Source organism: Mixophyes fleayi, chromosome 4, assembly GCF_038048845.1.
Source record: "Mixophyes fleayi isolate aMixFle1 chromosome 4, aMixFle1.hap1, whole genome shotgun sequence".
Lineage (NCBI taxonomy): Eukaryota > Metazoa > Chordata > Amphibia > Anura > Limnodynastidae > Mixophyes > Mixophyes fleayi.
The window spans coordinates 236,770,932-236,787,445 of record NC_134405.1 but is presented as its reverse complement, the minus strand read 5'-3'; the positions used below and the strand labels follow the sequence as shown (position 1 = coordinate 236,787,445).

The 16,514-nt window shown below is 37.0% G+C and overlaps 1 protein-coding gene across 1 annotated transcript in view; it reads right to left on the bottom strand.

The window, feature by feature from the left end:
- The window catches only part of LGR5 (leucine rich repeat containing G protein-coupled receptor 5), a 137,958-nt gene that overhangs the window by 22,630 nt on the left and 98,814 nt on the right, over positions 1 to 16,514 (bottom strand). Inside the window, exons 5-9 of the mRNA XM_075209526.1 lie at positions 12,576 to 12,791; positions 9,462 to 9,533; positions 6,788 to 6,856; positions 5,216 to 5,287; positions 90 to 161 (exon numbers count right to left, since the gene is read on the bottom strand). Coding sequence (XP_075065627.1) covers positions 90 to 161; positions 5,216 to 5,287; positions 6,788 to 6,856; positions 9,462 to 9,533; positions 12,576 to 12,791 — 501 coding nt within the window. The remainder of the gene's footprint in view (positions 1 to 89; positions 162 to 5,215; positions 5,288 to 6,787; positions 6,857 to 9,461; positions 9,534 to 12,575; positions 12,792 to 16,514) is intronic.

The following is a 16,514-nucleotide window of genomic DNA, read 5'->3' as shown; positions in this document are numbered from 1 at the left end:
GGTTATGTGGGAGGAAAGCCTTGTCTAGAGACTTGTTACCCCCTACATACTTCTGGAATTATTTATTTAATGTAATCTTAAAAACTCACAGAGTCCTGAGTTCAGGCAAGTGCTGAAATGCCGATCTCCCAACATGTTGAATTGGGTTGTCATAGAAGTGACTATAGGACACAAAAAGAGCAAAGTTAAGACAAGACATCCTAAATGCGGTTTTATATATATATATATATATATATATATATATACATACATACAAAAGCAAACATATGACTAATACTAACAAAGTCACAAGAATCATTAGTATATGTACCAATAAGGTAGAACCCCAAAACATAGAATTCTGGAGTAATTCATGTGCATTTTCAAGTAATTTGGAATATTTTGCTGCTCTTTAAATGCTGCTACCTGAGCCTGCTATCCCAGACTGTCTTTTTGTAGACAAGACCTTGCCAATACAGTACATATAGTACACATAACAATGCTTCATGTGTTCAAGGATTCATGACGGAAAGGAGACAGTGAAGTCCAATTACCAACTACAAAAAATGAGGATCAGTAATATGTCTTTATTTGTGAAGGGCTCCTACTTGTCTGACACATTTCTGGTCTTCATCAAGATCCTTGGAACGGCCCAGAAAATTATACTACGCCTAGATCTGAGCATACACCTGAAAATGTGTATGGTTAACAAAAAATATAATTTCATAGTCCTTTCTACTCTGGTCCAAGTTATTTAGCTATTTGAACTTTTTTGCTTTTCTCCTAAGATGCTCCTCAGTTTGGCTTCATGTATGGCTTAAGTGAATTATAAGAGTGAGGGAATATCAGGACTATATTTTTTCCGTGTCACATTGGTGTATTTGAAGCTTACTACATTAGTCATAGTGCACCTAGAAATGCACTTTCCCAACTGGAAGCTGCAAAATGCATATCATAAGTATAAGGAAAAGATCAATTATGCTCATAATGTTTATTCATATACTTCTTGTGGAAAATATGGTACTGTACATATTTTGCAGTTTTATTCAGTTGTTAAACAAAGTTATAGAAGACAGGGAACTAGAAAGTGAGAGCTGGCGGTGTTGCATGTTACTGCGGTCTAAAAAGCAGCTTTAACATTTGTTCTATAATAAAAAAAAATTCTTTAAACATTTTCATTTCAACATGCCTGGACAATGTCCTAAATTATCTGCTACTAACAGATAGTGGACCCAGCAGAATGGTGAAAGTCAGAAGAAAAATGACAGTTGATAGCAACCAAATGATCACAGAAATAAATGCCCCAGTGATGAATTGTACCATTGAAAGTGCAAAGAAGTGGTCAACACCTCCAATCAGGACCAATATATGACCTGTATCCATATGTGGCACCAACATCAAGGACATAGAAATTATGAGGCACTAAGTAAACTAGCTAAAGAACAAACACATCAGCTCCTTGAAAGGGAAAACAACAAGGAAATATTTCTCAAAAAAACAGCAATGGCAGAACTGAACTTAATGCACACGCATATAGACCAATGACTATTGAGACTCCAGGAAGGAAGAAATATTTTCTTACATTCAGTGATTGGCCAAGATGCACAATACTCTACCTGGTTCACAACAAGTGTGATGTAGAGGAGAGACTCAATGAATATCTTGCTCAAGCAAGCAGCAAGCTTGGCAGGATGCTAAAGATAATGGGACTTTGTACATAACTTAAGGCACCAGGCATCTTGAAAAGTTAGTGGAATTGTTTTCCTGACCATAGAAACCCAAGCAGATAGAACTGTACTCTCTGTGAATGTGGTCAAAATATGATCTTTGATGCAAGTATGCCAATGACATATTGGTGTGAAGCAATCGTAACTACTGCCTGTATCTCCAAAATCATGGAGAAAATTTCATGCACAGTAGAACAAAAAGAAGCCTCAGCTGCAGCATATTATAAGAAAAATCTATGCTCCAAAAAAAAGGTACCAAATGGACAACTTATCCAAAGAATCAATTCTGGTAGGCTACAGCAAGACACCAAGCACCATTCCAATTTCACTAAATGTCTGAAGTGGTTGAGCCTGAGCCATAAGCTCCATCAGAAAGACAGGAACATATGCAAAGTGATACTGAAATTATTTTACATGTTATCAGAGAAGGAGAGAGTGTAGTACCACCTCTACCTACAGATATTAAATCCATGATAGAAAAATAGCATTCCAGCCAAACGCCTATCCGACATATTTCCAACAGTACTACCACCTGAGCCATGGAAAGAGATGCACAGACTGCCTATTCACAAAAAGTGCCCCAAACTTAGAACTAATAAGGGACCCTCATAATAAGTAGTTGTTAGGAGCGGGTGTTAGAATAATGATTATCCATATACTTATTATAACAGCTAATATACTGTATATTTGTGCGTGTATATGTAAAAAATAAAAATAGTTATAATATAATAATAGAATATATATATATATATATATATATATATATATATATATATATATTCTATTTTTCTTTTTTTAAAAAAGGTAACGCAAACTGGAAACTATAAAGTGTCAGTTGGTTGTGTACTAATGGAGTGTCATTTGCCCTATAACATTCCTGGACGATGTCCTGAATTGTCACCTGCTTAACCTTCTTTTGTGTACTTTATTTTGAGAGTATTCCATAATGGAACACAACTCTTGGTGAAGGTTAAATGTAGGTAAGATGAACACCAATGCGGATATTTAGTGAGGGGCTTGGTGCAAAATAATGTGCTCACATCAGAACTTGCAAATTAGAAAGTTATTTTACAAAGAAATGTATAAGCACATTGAGGTCTAAACTGCATTATATACACTATATGGACAAAAGTATTCGGACACTTGACCAATATACCAACAGGGACTGTAATGACATTGTATTCAAATACATATACTTTAATATGGAGTTGGTCCCCCTTTTGCAGCGATAACAGCTTTTGTGCCCATTCATTTTGTAGAGCATTTAGGTCAGGCATTGATGTTGGACGATAAGGCCAGGCTCGCAATCTCCGCTTTAGTTCATTATTGCAAAGATGGCATCCTATCGCTGTACCACACTTGAAGTCACTGAGCTTTTCAGAACGACCCATTTTGATTCCCAAATGTTTGCAAATGGAGACTGCATGGCTATGTGCTTGATTTTATACACCTCTGGCAACGGGTCTGATTGAAACACCTCAATTCAATAATTAACCGGTGTGCCCAAATACTTTTGCCCATATAGTGTACATCATACCTACAGTCAGTACCTCCTTATTTGCACAACCATCAACTGAAAACTGAGTGTAAGAGGAATTCCAAGTCTTCTGCTACTTAAGAAGGGCAATAGTACTGTTCAGAGCGTAAAATTATCAAACAATTAGAATCTGAGAAAATTGTACCTACTTGCTCTGTCTAAAAGAGGTGACATTCACCTGGTGGTAACATAATGTTCATTTAAATGTGAAGACAGGGCAAATGAAACATATGAAAATGGGTAGTGTCCATAATTGCCTATTTGATGCATGTCTAACAACAATTTATGAATTGTGTGTATTGTTAAAGGGGTTAAAGTGAATAATTTGGGTGTTCTGATCTTTGGGGTTATGCTTTTCAACATTGTGTGCTGTTCAGCATCTGAATTACAATTGTCTCCTTTGATTTACTAGCATTTTGTACTGTTTCATGTCATGCTCAGCAGTCTAATCATTCCAGTGTGGAATGTGGTTTTGGTTATAGGATTATACGGCCACACTGCGGCGCATTTTGCTTTTTCTTTAAATGGCTCTTAAATTTTCAAACAATTGTCTCAGCTCAATCCATGCATAGTACAAAATCTGTATCTAATGTGATTATGCTGAGCTGGAATATGTCAATTTTATTTCCTATTTTGTTTTACACTAATCAAATATTTTACCTCCATCAATGTGGCAACGGCAGCTGTTTGAATTACTTCATGTTCATATGTTCTGTTGTAACCTTTCAACCATAGTTTGGGTCACACGTATATAGTCATAAAATGTTATGTAGGCAATCCTAGTTATGGAATATTCATTAACAGTATATCAATGACTTCAAAGATTTCCCGCTGTGAGGCATATTAAGTTGCTGATAAAACTTGAATACAGAAATTTAAGCTGGCTATCTTTATTATTATTTATTATGGCTATATTTATTATTGTTCGTAAAACTTGTAAGATGTATGCTTTTACATTGCAGTTTCAATTACTTCTTAGACTGATTCTATGAACTTGCATTGAGAGTCACTTATGTTGAGCAAAAAATGTATAGCATGTATCCTTTTCTGTCTGTGCACACATGGGTGCCAGGGGAAAACGCAGGACTTGTAGAGGGAGGTTTCCACACCACGTCGCAAGAGGGCGTGACCAGCATGCATGGGGGCGTAGCTATAATTTTAGACAGTGCTTGGCTGCTCTCCAACTCTTCCTATTCCCATAATATACATGGGGAATGCTGCGTGCACTACTGCTAGGTGCACGCAGCTCTCCCTTTTCAAGCAGAGCCATGTGAAGTGGGGGCAGGGTCCAGCCACCTCAAGTATACAGTGCCCCAGACTTGGAGGGGGTTTCCAGGCACTAGGAAACCCCCCTCGGTTTGCCTATGGGTGCATAAATGTATGATGTAAGCCAGCATGCCCTACCCACACTGAAAGTCATGTCTAAGCACAGCCTACCTGTGTCACTATGGCTAATGCCATTAAGGCAGTGTTCACAATTATATCATGTTGTGCAATATATAAAATAACCAAACCCCACTCAGACACAAATGTTTAAGCTAGAAAGAGTTAAAAGCACTTATACACTTTACTATGATTGCTGAGGTTTAAAAATGATTTTTTTTAATCACCTATGAGTCACTGCTTACACCGTATACTCTTCATTGCAACCATATTAGTAATGAGGTTAGACTAAGGTTCCTGTGTATACAAAATGTCCCAGAAAGATATGTACCTTGTACAGTATATTAATCTTCATTGTTGGTAATATAGACCACCCACAACATGGAACATGGAATTATAGCTAGCTTATAGACAGAGGGAGTTGGGGAGGGTGGTTGCTATTATAGTGTGTAATGGGATTACTATTCTGTCCATAAAACTGCTATAGATGTTCGAAGTTGTTTAGAGATGAATATAATAATGAAAAGCTCAAGTAAAAATGAAAACCATAAATAAGAAATAAATACAAACATATGTAAAGTTCACTTACATTGTGATCAGTGAAGGGTTGCCAATAAATGCATGTTCTGGGATAGACCTGATGTTGTTGCTATGGAATCCCCTACAAAAAAAAAGATATGGCAAAGTATGACTTATTAAACTTGACCATAAGAATGTGGGTCAATGAGTTTAGAAACTCTCAGGCCAGTGATTTTAGGTCTGCAGACATCCAGGAAGGATTATGTTTATATTCCCTCTTTCCCATTCAGCTTCACTGACGTTATCTATATGGTAATCTGCTTTGGTTGCACAATTTATAGTATTAGACATAGCCACATAGATGCCAACTCTAAATATAATTTCCTGGAGCTGTTTGCTGCGGAACAGGTGTATCTGTCCATACATCACACTCAGTGCTGTTTAAGGGAATATTGCTTTCAGGACCTGATTATCCAATAGGCTAACTAGTCTGCAGCCTAGGGCACGATGCTTTTGGGGGAGGGCAACAGTTTTGGGGGTGAAAATTTGTGACACTGAGGTATAAACTGAAATTAATTTTAAAATATAATTGAGGAGTTGTTCTATAAAGTATAAAGAAAAGATGAAAGAAGTTTTTAGTAAGGCGAGGGGGCACTACATGTGTATTAACTTAGGGCAGCCTGAACCCTTAATCTGGCCCTGATTGCCTTTAATTCCAATCTATTTTGTCTTGACATACTCATTATGTCATTTTTTTTATACAACCTTCTATAAATTACCTTACGAAGCCCAGGGAATAAGAACAGATAGTGAGAATTGTATCCAATATACCAGTGATGGCTAACCTGTGACACTCCAGGTGTTGTGAAACTACAAGCCCCAGCATGCTTTGCCAGTAGATAACTAGCTGATAGCTGGCAAAGCATGCTGGGGCATGTAGTTTCAAAACACCTGGAGTGTCACAGGTTAGCCATCACTGCAATATACAGACTAGGAGAAAATGTCTTGTACAGTTGCCCATTACTGAACAACAGGTAGTTTTCCAAGGACAAAGCTGTATAGCTTTAGAGTAGTCCTGAAAATTATTTATTATTTATATATATAAAAAAAAATAATATTCTTAATACATGTTAATTTACATGGTATTTACTTTGTACTGTAGTACAGAGCAGCAAGCTAAGAAGCTAGGTGCAGTAAATAGCATAATACACTAATACAAATAACACTAAATAATAACCTGGTGGTTTTCTCTAATTCTTGGACCCCTCTTTCTGCTCCGTGTTCTTTCATGAATGTAACCTTCTATAGTTTTGCTACGCCGAAATCACTTGTTCATGTTAGTGAATTTGTTCTTAATATAATATATAACAGACACAAACAATAAGTGTGACGGCTATTTTGGAAAATGTAATAAATTCCTTGCTATAGTTACGGAAAATGAGCTATGATTTTCAATGCAATCACAAACTATTGATGGAAATCTTTGGGACCCTGTGAAATGTTATCAAATCCACTAATCTGCTAGAAGCAGTACACTAACTCTCAGTACACACGTTCCTGCTGGGCTATTCTCTGCCATTATCTACCGTATGTTTTAGTTTTTACTCAAATCTTGCAAGGTTGAACACAGCATTTCACTTACAGTTCTTTAAGGTTCCTGAGGGTTTTGATAGCAGCAGGAAACTCGTCCAGATTGTTGTAGTTCAAATCTCTAAAATGAAGAAGCACATGAACACCTTGACTTCTGTTATCCCAGCAGAGGGCGTATTAATGCAAACAATCTCACAGAACAAAACAAAAACTGGTGGTTGTAAATTCTCATAGGGCGGGAAATACTCAGCAGTCTCAATTAGCAGCCTGTGGTTTACTAGCTTTGTAGGATGTGCGCTATAGCTATGTTTAGCCGGCAAGTAAATGGTCAATAAGTGTTTGAGATATTAGATTTGCTATGCAAGTGTCATAAATAGAGGATAACAATATTGTTAAAAGTCAAATTAAGAAATACAGAGGATTACGATTTCCTTATATCTTTACTATGATACTTTTAATGAGGAAAATGGGGCAAGAGAGAAAATTTGTCCTGTCTCCATTCTTAGTGCACACAATATGACTATAAAGCCCTTTACGTTGTGCTAGTACATAATAGGCCTCATTTAGGGGCAGATTCAATTAGTAAAAAAATTGCCGCGCTGTGTTCTGGGATGACCGCGAGACACTACGCAGTGACTTTTTTTAGTGAAAGTAATGCTTACTTTCTCTTTGCCCGAGTAGACGCAATTGAGAAAAAATCCGCGAGAGGTGTCTTGGCAGGACACGTGCAGATTTTTTTATTTTGCAGAAATCTCACTCATTTTTGCTCACGCCCCATAGAGGAGCGAGCAAAAGTGAGTGTTAATTGTTACTGTACTACCGGTAAAAACTGCGCAGCTGCGAGGAACATCGCGGCCAGTTGAATCTGCCCTTTAGGCTGAATCCAGCTACAGGTGCAAATTTGAACCTGAATGATGTGAGGCAAGGGATGCGAATATAACACTGCCTGCTTTCTGCCCACAGTGCACACATACCTGAATTGCAGTGTTTTATCACTGCAATTCAGAGCTGGTACTTTCTAACTATGTTTCCTCATAACTTTCTGCATATTAGATATTTAGTAATATGTAATGCTAGTGAGGGGTTAAGTAGCTTGTCTGTCTGTACTTCTGAGACCTGTGATATACACATATAAGCTCCGTGTGGTATAGTGAGCACAGGATTCGCTATAGCTAAATGAAAGGCCAAGCCCTACAATCTACAATCTTCTTTTATCACTATACTATTTACTAGGGAGGAAACTACATTTCATCTCTGGATTTAACAGCCATGTTATTATAAACATAGTTTTAAAAATCACTTTTCAGAGTCTGTCAGAGGCTTTTTTATGTGCGTAATCCTTCTAAAAGAAAGCGCTACCACTGACTTTGTGCTGCCAGAAACACAAAAAATATGTACTTTGTTTAAGCCTTTCTAAGCTGACTGGTGCCACTTCTGAGTTAAAGACAGAACAATTATATCAGGAGACATAAAGCAAGCTTCACTTCCAACTTACCTGTTTTAAAATAGAACAGAACAATGTTTGACCGCAGTAGACCCATCACAAAAGCTTGTTTGAATGTGAACAGTAAATACCTGGGAAGTACTGCAACCTAACCAAGGATACTGGGAGCTTGTTCTATACAAATTAGGTAGTACTGCGTGTTATATGATATTAGCTCACACATTTGTGTGCAGTGGTCGAAGTAGAAATTTAGAAGTGGCGGTATGGAAAATGAAAGTGAGTGGAATTTGATAGTTTCACAATGAAATCAGTAGGAGTGGCGGTATAGCACACTCCCACTTCCACCACTGTTTGTGTGTCCAGAATAGACTAATGTTTGGAGTACAGTTGTGGTTGCTCCCTTCACCTACATACTAGTACTGCTACCTTTAATTTTGGGCTAAACTAGTATGTGCAGTGGACAACTCTTCTTAGAGCGACTTCCCTATAGGTCATACTTGTAAAGACTTGATGTAAGATAATTTAACAGATAGATGATCTTTGCTCAGAGTCCACCAATGGCTTAAGGTGACTCTGCAGGGACATTGTAGGTAACAACACAATTCTAGCTGTCCTATTTTACCAGAAATGTATAAAGCATTGCTACACATAGCACACACATTATATCACATCCATGCAAACATCTGGGCCATTAAATAAAGGCGCCATATATTTAGACTAGATATGGCGGAACGATATAGCAATTTTTGTGGTTTGTCAAGCTTGGGCTGTTATGAGTCTCTTAACAGTTCACTGATTTAGAATAATTCTGGGATTTCATGTCACCATTTGCCTTTTAAATGCAGACAGCAAGGGAGGGGCATTGTTGACAGTCACTTTGTGCATCAGTGAAATGACACAGGATACAGTGTGCTTTTACATTTACAAGTTATGTTATTTGTACACTTAAAACTGATCAAAACTAAAGAACAAACAAACAGAAATATCCAAACAGCCAATTAGCTGGAGATGTAAATCCTTGAATGTGAAATGTTGTACTTGAGATTCTTTATAGGCCTGCTTTAGCATAAGTAATGGTTTACAGAGATACAGAAGGGATATCTCAGAGGTATTGTGAATAGATACAGGATTTGTTTTATACAGTCATCATATGAACAATTGCACTAAACACTTGGCAATTAGGCAAGCCAAAAAGCATGTTTGGCTTTTGAGCTATTTTTATTCTTTTTAGAATATCAATGAAAACAGTGAAAGGACTGAAGCAAATAAGAGGTCAACTCACAAAGTCTCCAGACTGTGGAGCCCGTCAAAGCATTTCTTTCCCAGGGAGTAGATCCTATTGTTATGGAGATGTCTGCAGGGGAACATTAAAAGCACAGTCAGGATAGCATGCTGCGCACAGTGAACCTATGCAAACTTCTTCAATGAGAGCTTCTAAAGAAACGTGTTTTCAAGCATGCACTTATTGTATACAAGTCAAGCACTGCGAAAGAATTTATTGGAGGGCATGCTTCTGAGGCTTTCTCTTTCCTCCATCAAAAAGATTGGCAGCTGCTTTAGGGTGCAAGAATACATTGTGAAGATGTGCGGTATTATTTGAACTCTGAACCCCAATGTTCTCGGGAACTCCTTCTACTGCTATCCCAAAGCATGCAAACATACTAATGTGCAGAGCACAGCTTCAGAAATAAGCTATTCAACAGGATTGTAAGCTTGTGAGCAGGACCTTCTCACCTCTTTGTCTGTTTTACCCAGTTTGTTTATTAGTTTACTGTGTTTGTCCCCAATTGTAAAGCACTATGGAATATGTTGGCGCTATATAAATAAATGATGATGATGATGATGATGATGGTGATGAATACAAGGGTCCAGTCTCTCCCCAGAGCAATCCAGAAATGTAATGCATTCTCAGTATTACGCAATCACTCTGAAAGGTGCAATTCTCAAAATGAATAAACTCTGACAGAGAAATATGTTAGAGACGTTACTTTTTCAGCATTAGCCTTCCCAAAATATAAAACGTATTATAAACCCATAAAGTTGGGTCTGGGTCTGTTTTTCAAATCCCACATACATTATTGGAAACTTATTACACTGCAATTTATAAAAAAAAAAAAAAAAAACTCTCAACAAGTCCTATGGACATACAGAAGAAACTTTGTAACTGAATGTTAATAAGCAGAATGTTCTTATGTGTCTCCCGAGGCTCCATGCAACAAAAATACAATGTAATGTCTGCCTGCGGCACGTTTTACTTGGGGAAATATTTCTGCCAAAGAGAAATGGAAATTCCTGCTGGCATACAATTTCCTGAAACTTGTATTAATAATACAGCAGTATAATGTGCAAACGGTCATGTTCCAAACAAGATAGTTTTAATAAAGTATATCCCTATCATAACATTGTTTTCATTGATTTCCTAATAACTAATCAACTAGCATTTCAGTTACAATAACTGTTATATGTTATGTTTTCATAAGGGATATAATGAAAATGAAATATTTTGACAACCAGACAGCGGAGTGAATTTATGAAGCACAAAACCACCACTGTGCAGTTGCAAGACCGGCTTTGCACCTGCCATGAGCCTCTATTTCTGCAAATGTGTCTTGATATCTGCACAGGCAGATGGCAGCATTTGCAGAGGGCAGAAGTTTGCACCGAGTGGAGTGAGCATATACCTTGCAAGGTAGGTGCTCATAATTTTACAGTGCAGAAATGACATTTTATTTTGTTAGTATTGAAATGAGTTCAAGGTGTGGAGAGGGCACATATTTAGGGGTTTGTGGAGTTCATGACCATTTCTACTCTGCAAATGGACTTGAATTTTGCAGCAGCTTACAGTTATTGGGTCTTATGTCACCAAATTTAAGCCATAAATGAGGATAAACATGTAGGGCCTGAGGACCTGATTCATTAAGGAACTTAGGCAAGAATTTGAGTAAGTTTTCTTACTTAAGTTTTATGGACAAAACCATGCTACAATGCAAGGGGTGCAAACTAGTTTATTAATTTGCACATGAGTTAAATATTGGCTGTTTTTTCATGTTGCACACAAATACTTGATAGCTTATTTGTACACTGAAATTTAAAGTTGATATTTGTGTGCTACCTAAAAAAAACAGCCAAGTATTTAACTTATAATAAACTAATTTGCACCCCTTGCATTGCAACAGGGTTTTGTCCATAAAACTTAAGTAAGAAAATGTACTCAAATTCCTTCATGAATCAGGCCCTGAGTCATTAAGGAGAGCAAGACAAAAAAAAAGGAGAAAAATTAATTCTGGACAAAACCATGAATGGGGTGCAAATTCGTTTATTATTTTGCACATAAAGAAAATATTGATTTTGTTTTCATGTAACAAACAAATACTTGCTAACTTTATTTTTACACTGAAGTTTAAAGTTGACCTAGGACAATGCTCTACCACAGCTATAAATCTGTCCCCACATTTTAAATTTACCACCCCCTCCAATGCAACATGGTTTTGCCCATGTCCAAAGTTACTCCTTTTTTTTTGCTTTGCTCTCCTTAATGACTCAGGCCCTTAAAATGTGTTGCTGTCCAGTTTAGGTGCCCAATAATTGCAAAAGAAAAACAAGGAACATGTGAACTTACTTACTTACTCGCCCTCCCTTGTTGTTGCTGCTCCTCAAAGTTATTGGTAGCAGCTTTAAAAAAAGGAGAGGGTGTTCACTGCCGTGCAGCTTATGATTACAGGGTGCATGCAGTGAGTGCTACCTTCTGTTTCAAACCCACTGCTGGTAGCTGTCAAAAGCAGCAATAACAAGGAAAGGTGTACAGCCCCTTCAGTGAGGAAATCTTGCTGGCACAAATCTGGTGTTTAATAAGATCTGGTAGTCCTAAAATCCTGGTTAAAGAAGAACTCCAACCCATTTTATTTTCTACCCGCCAGCCCTTCTGCCTCAAACAGAATGACATAGGTCTTACAGAACTGTATTTAAAAATGTGAGAGAATTCTCCCTTTTGACTGCAGACAACTAATGGCCATTAAAGGCAAAATTGCATAAAAACAAAATAAAAAAACCCCAACAATATTAAAAAAAGTTGTGTATATTATGAAATTGGAATAGTACTGCACCAGACATGTACTCGGTTTGGTGGAAGGCTAAACACAGCCTTGCTTTGTGGTTTTTATAGTTTCTGGTTCTACACAAATACATGATAAAAAAATGGAACTTTTCGCTAATTTAGTAATTCGTTTGTCTCTGTTGCAAGTGCTTCTTTTGTGCAAAATAATTGATAACTATAATTCACTGATAATCCATCAAGCATACACTAAACATCAAAGAGCTAGGTTATATTATAACTACCAATTTTTCAAAGACTTCTGTTTTGGTGATAAGGTATTTAATACAATAAAATCAAACTCACAGGACTACAAGGCTTGATAGGTTCCTGAACGCGTGGTCTGGTATGTGGTGAATCTTGTTTAGCGCCAAGGTCATGGCTTGTAGAGCTGACAGATTTTCAAGTGCCCTAACTGGAATCTCAGGCAGAGAATTGTCATCCAACCATAGGTGACGAAGGGAATGCAGCCCATTAAAACAGTTTGGTGGCACATAGCTGATATGATTTGCATCCAGTCGCCTAGAGAAGGAACAAAACATGCCAAATATAATTTACAGCATAATTATACAATACTGTGTTTATTACTTTGAAGAATGTGATTAAGAACCGGGACCCTTTCTATTTCCCCATAAACACTGGTCCACGTCTGCAAGTACATTGTAAAATATAATGTTCACTTAAACTTCAAGCTGACAAACAGATATTTTAACTTAGTTAAGTTAGCGTGGACCATGACTTCAGTGCTCATACATTACACTGCTAACAGCAACGTTTTAAGTGAGTTTTGGCGAAGCACCTCAGACACTCGCTTGATGCATCGGTTATTTTCTACTCAGTGAAGAAGTCCCACCTTCAGGTAGAAAGTGATAGTTGTAAATGGCACTCTCTCCTCAAACAATTGTTATTTCATCATATCATGTTGAATGCATGGTACACAGTCAACTGTGTGACCCTTCACAATTCAAAAGTGACAACATGGTTTTCAAAAGTGTTACTGACCTGGAATGGCTGTTTGCATGGAGCAATTTGTCTCCATAAGAGCCTTCTATGTGCCCTTTACATAAAAGAACAACACTGCTGACATTTGACCTGGACTCTAGCATCCCCCAAAGAGCTTTTATATGCTAACAGCTAATTAGCCAATCATTGTTTTCTGCAGCTGACTGAAACTAACCCGCCATTCAGACATTTTACTGAGGGTTATAGAGGAGACAAACAAACAAGGAAAATGTTATATTTATTTAAAAATACAGCACAAAAACGAACGTCATTCTCCATTTATTTACACAGAATGTTTGTTTTTGGGACAATTAGCTGTTTAAAAACATACTTACATTTTCTTAGGATTAGTTATGAAAATGTGGGGCTGGATAAGATGGTTTTATATTGTTTCAGGTCTTTTTGAAAATAATAAATCCTAGCATGCTTGTACAGTAGGATCTATGTAATTATTAACTGAGCGAATGGTTGATAAGTGAAGCAAGGAGTTAGTGAAACCTTCTTGGTAAAAAATATTGCTTGGGGAATTGGAGACTACAAAAAATAAAAGCTACACAGTACCACTTATGGACAGTGGGTGATGGGAGCAGACAGTCTTCCAGTGCTTATCGACTAGGTCATAATAGACATTTTCAGTAAGGATACGCAGTATTTTAGGGCAAACTGTCCACCATTTTAATGTAAGATCAATACCTTTGTAAGTGTGCTATGAATGTTACTTACTAAACAAAAAGTGTAGTAATGAAAACAATCAATCCACCAATTAGCGTTGATTAATCTAGTGCAAGTTAATGTCTTTGCTTGCATTGTATTTTGCATGCTGGTCCTGTGTCTTTGTACCATGCACTATTTCCCCTCTTTATGTTGCCGTGACTTTGTGGCACAATATAAACAAAAATAATAATGAAAGCAGTTACCTCATTGGTTGCATGCATGCAAAGACATAAAATAATTGTCAGAGCTGTCTTTGGCCAAGTAAGTCCCAATGCTGTCCAGTGCCCAGCTCTAGTGCGATAAGGGTTACCTATTCTTTTAAGATGGTTATTGAGATGACTGTAGTGCCTATATATATTAAATGTAAACAAAATAGCATGTGATGTTTTCATATGAATAAGTCTGTTTCACGGAAACATTTCTGAGATTCAAATAATGTATCTTGTTTCTGCAACATGTGCAAAGCTCATGGCAGTTGGACACAATTTATATATATATATATATATATGTAGATAGATAGATAGATAGATAGATAGATAGATAGATAGATATAGATAAATATATACAAAAGTATTTTACTATTTTGCAATTATTTATGCGTATTACTAAACTGTAACAGTGGCTCAAGCATCAGCAGATAGTTAACTATCCGTCCAGCAGAGTATTGTGTGCATACAGAAAACACAGCTGGTAACAGTGCTCCTCTGACGCCCTTCCACCAGACAGCTCACTAGGTCTTCACTGCAGTTAAAAAAATGTAGGTGTCAAGACTCTGACAAGTATTTTCAATACAAAAACAGATTATAAATCCAATCAAGTCAAAGTTCTATCAACAAATGGACAAGGCTGAAATGTTTAGATGTTTCCACCAGACATACCTCGGGCAGAATCATTGTTATTTCAATGGTTGACGATTTTATGTTGAGTTTATAGTTATGCGTTTACATTTATACACTGTATATAGTATATGTAATTGAGCTCCCAGTTGAAATCATCAGGGATATACTGAATCCAAGTTTTGGAATCATTGTAATTTGGCCAACCAAATTCAAACCTTCACTTTCCTACGATTTTAGTGCTTCCACAAATTAAAATTAAAGATATAATGTTAACAACTGCATCACCTCATTTCTCTTATCTCACTCCCTCCTTGACCCACTCCAATCTGGATTTCACTCCCTCCACTCCACTAAAACTGCCCTCACTAAGGTTACGAATCACTAAATCTAATGGACACTTCTTCCTTCTTATACTTTGTGACCTCTCTGCTGCCTTTCATGTTATTGACCACACCCTCCTTTTGCAAACTCTCTAATCTTAAGGACTCTCTAACATGTCCTCTCCTGGTTTTCTTCTCACCTCTCCCATCCCCCCTTTCCTTACCTGTCAGAGTTCCCCATTCCATCACCTTCTGTACCTTTAGGTCTGCTTTCATAGACTAGTTTTCTTGACCCCAGGCCTACTTCACATTGGACATTGCCGTCACACTCACTCAGTGTCCGTAAATAACTTGATCTATATTTCCAAGTTAGCTTTGGTCTTTCAATTAGTTTGTTCTTCATGTATTATATAATGTGTTATAGAACATGCCAACTGTTTATTGTATATTACTGTAAATGTCATGTACAGCACTGTGGACATTTTGTGGCTCTTTCTAAATAAAATATAATAATAATAATCATCATCATTTTAACCCAATCCTTCTTAATATTGACTTGCAAATTATCATTTAGCTTGATATTTGTCAAAATAGATTTAAACAAATCATGAAACATGAATTTGGTTCATACCTAAAATTCAATTCACATGAAAACTTGCAGGTACATGTGTACACGATGCACACATGATTTTTTTATAGCGTTGTACATGCAGTTATTAAATGGCAAATATGAAGCACATCCTAATGTATTATATTCATGAAAATAACTGTAGGTTCGGTAGTCTGATCCATCTTTGCTTTCATATGAGTAATAAGGTTATCACAGCATAGTAATAGCATGTCATGTTCTTCTTGCAGAACAACTGTCATGAGGAGGGCTCTGGCCTCTGAAACAAATACAGTTGAGAGGCCCTGCCTCTTGCAAAAGCATGCCGTAAATAGAAAATGGGTGTGACCAAACTATATGGGTGTGTTCATTTAATATGGCTGTGATTTTACACAGCCAATGAAGGATATGAAAAATTGTTATTTCAAAGAGCCATAATAAAATATCAAACAGTCCAATGGGAGTAGTACTCAATGCAGAGCCTATTCCACTGATCAGTTTACAATAGTGAACACACTAGTGACATAAATACAATACAAAGAGCATTATTTTGACCACTATAAAATATAGACAATTCTAAATTTTAATTTACCATGCATAGATCATTCTAGTGAACTCCATACAATACAAAATGCATTCTAGTGACTGATACAGTACAGAGAGCATTCTAGTGACCTCTACACAATACAGAGTGCATTCTAATGACCACTATACATTACAGTCAGAATTCTAGAGTAATAGACCTCCTCAGTGCGTCTTTGAC